Genomic DNA, 878 nt, shown 5'->3' on the forward strand with positions numbered 1-878 from the left:
ATGACCTCTACATTTACAGAAGTCACAGATTAGGTGAGTATTTTTCTTGAATCTCTGACTAGCACCTGATTCATTTTTAGAGTACATAGCAGCTGACTCCAGGATGGAAGAATTTAGACCCAAGTTACTTATGCCTGTAACCACAGATTTTTGACTCTCATCTCCTGCTATCATAGCATACGCCTGATTGATAGTTGGTAGTAGATCTATCATAAGAATCTAACTCCTAGCTTGGTGATATGAATCATTTAGTCCCATTAAGAACTGATATAGCTTTTGTCTGTTCATATGAGCTACAAATCCTCTGAATTTCTCACATTTACAGCAAGGTGATGGCACCAAAACTTCAAACTCATCCCACAAGGCCTTTAGCTTTGTGTTGTATACAGCCACAGAAGCAGTCCCCTGCTGTAGAGTAGCAATTTCTTTGTGCAAACTGTAGGTTAGTGATCCATCTACTCTATCAAACCTCTCTTCCAGATTAGTCCACACATCCAGAGCATTTGAAGCAAATGCTATTCCACTAAGTAGGCTTTTCAAAACTGCATTCATTAGCCATGACAGGACAACAGCATTCACCCTTTCCCATTGACCCCACGGTTCTTCAGTATACATTTTTTCCTGCATGTTCCATCCACTAAACCTAGCTTGTTTCTTCCTAACAGAGCTAGTTTGATTGACCGATTCCATAGAGTATAATTTTCCACACCACTCAGCTGGAATGATATAATACTAATTCCACTTACATCCGTAGGGCTAAGAAATAGGGGATGATTATAGTCAATACCTTGCCCGTTGCTACTTGCAGAGCCTCGTTGAATATTAAAGTGGTTTTGATTTAGATTCTGAGCTGACTCAGTTGTTGGTTCACCTGCCAT

The 878-nt window shown here is 40.0% G+C and overlaps 1 protein-coding gene across 1 annotated transcript; it reads right to left on the reverse strand.

The window, feature by feature from the left end:
* Positions 1 to 219: 219 nt before the first annotated feature.
* LOC129894636 (uncharacterized) lies at positions 220 to 878 on the reverse strand. Its single transcript, XM_055970313.1, has 2 exons — positions 788 to 878; positions 220 to 716 (listed from the first exon to the last, which is right to left on the reverse strand). Exons 1-2 carry the CDS (start codon positions 876 to 878, stop codon positions 220 to 222), a joined length of 588 nt encoding a protein of 195 aa, XP_055826288.1.

The sequence above is a fragment of the Solanum dulcamara genome, chromosome 7 (assembly GCF_947179165.1).
Source record: "Solanum dulcamara chromosome 7, daSolDulc1.2, whole genome shotgun sequence".
Classification (NCBI taxonomy): Eukaryota; Viridiplantae; Streptophyta; class Magnoliopsida; order Solanales; family Solanaceae; genus Solanum; species Solanum dulcamara.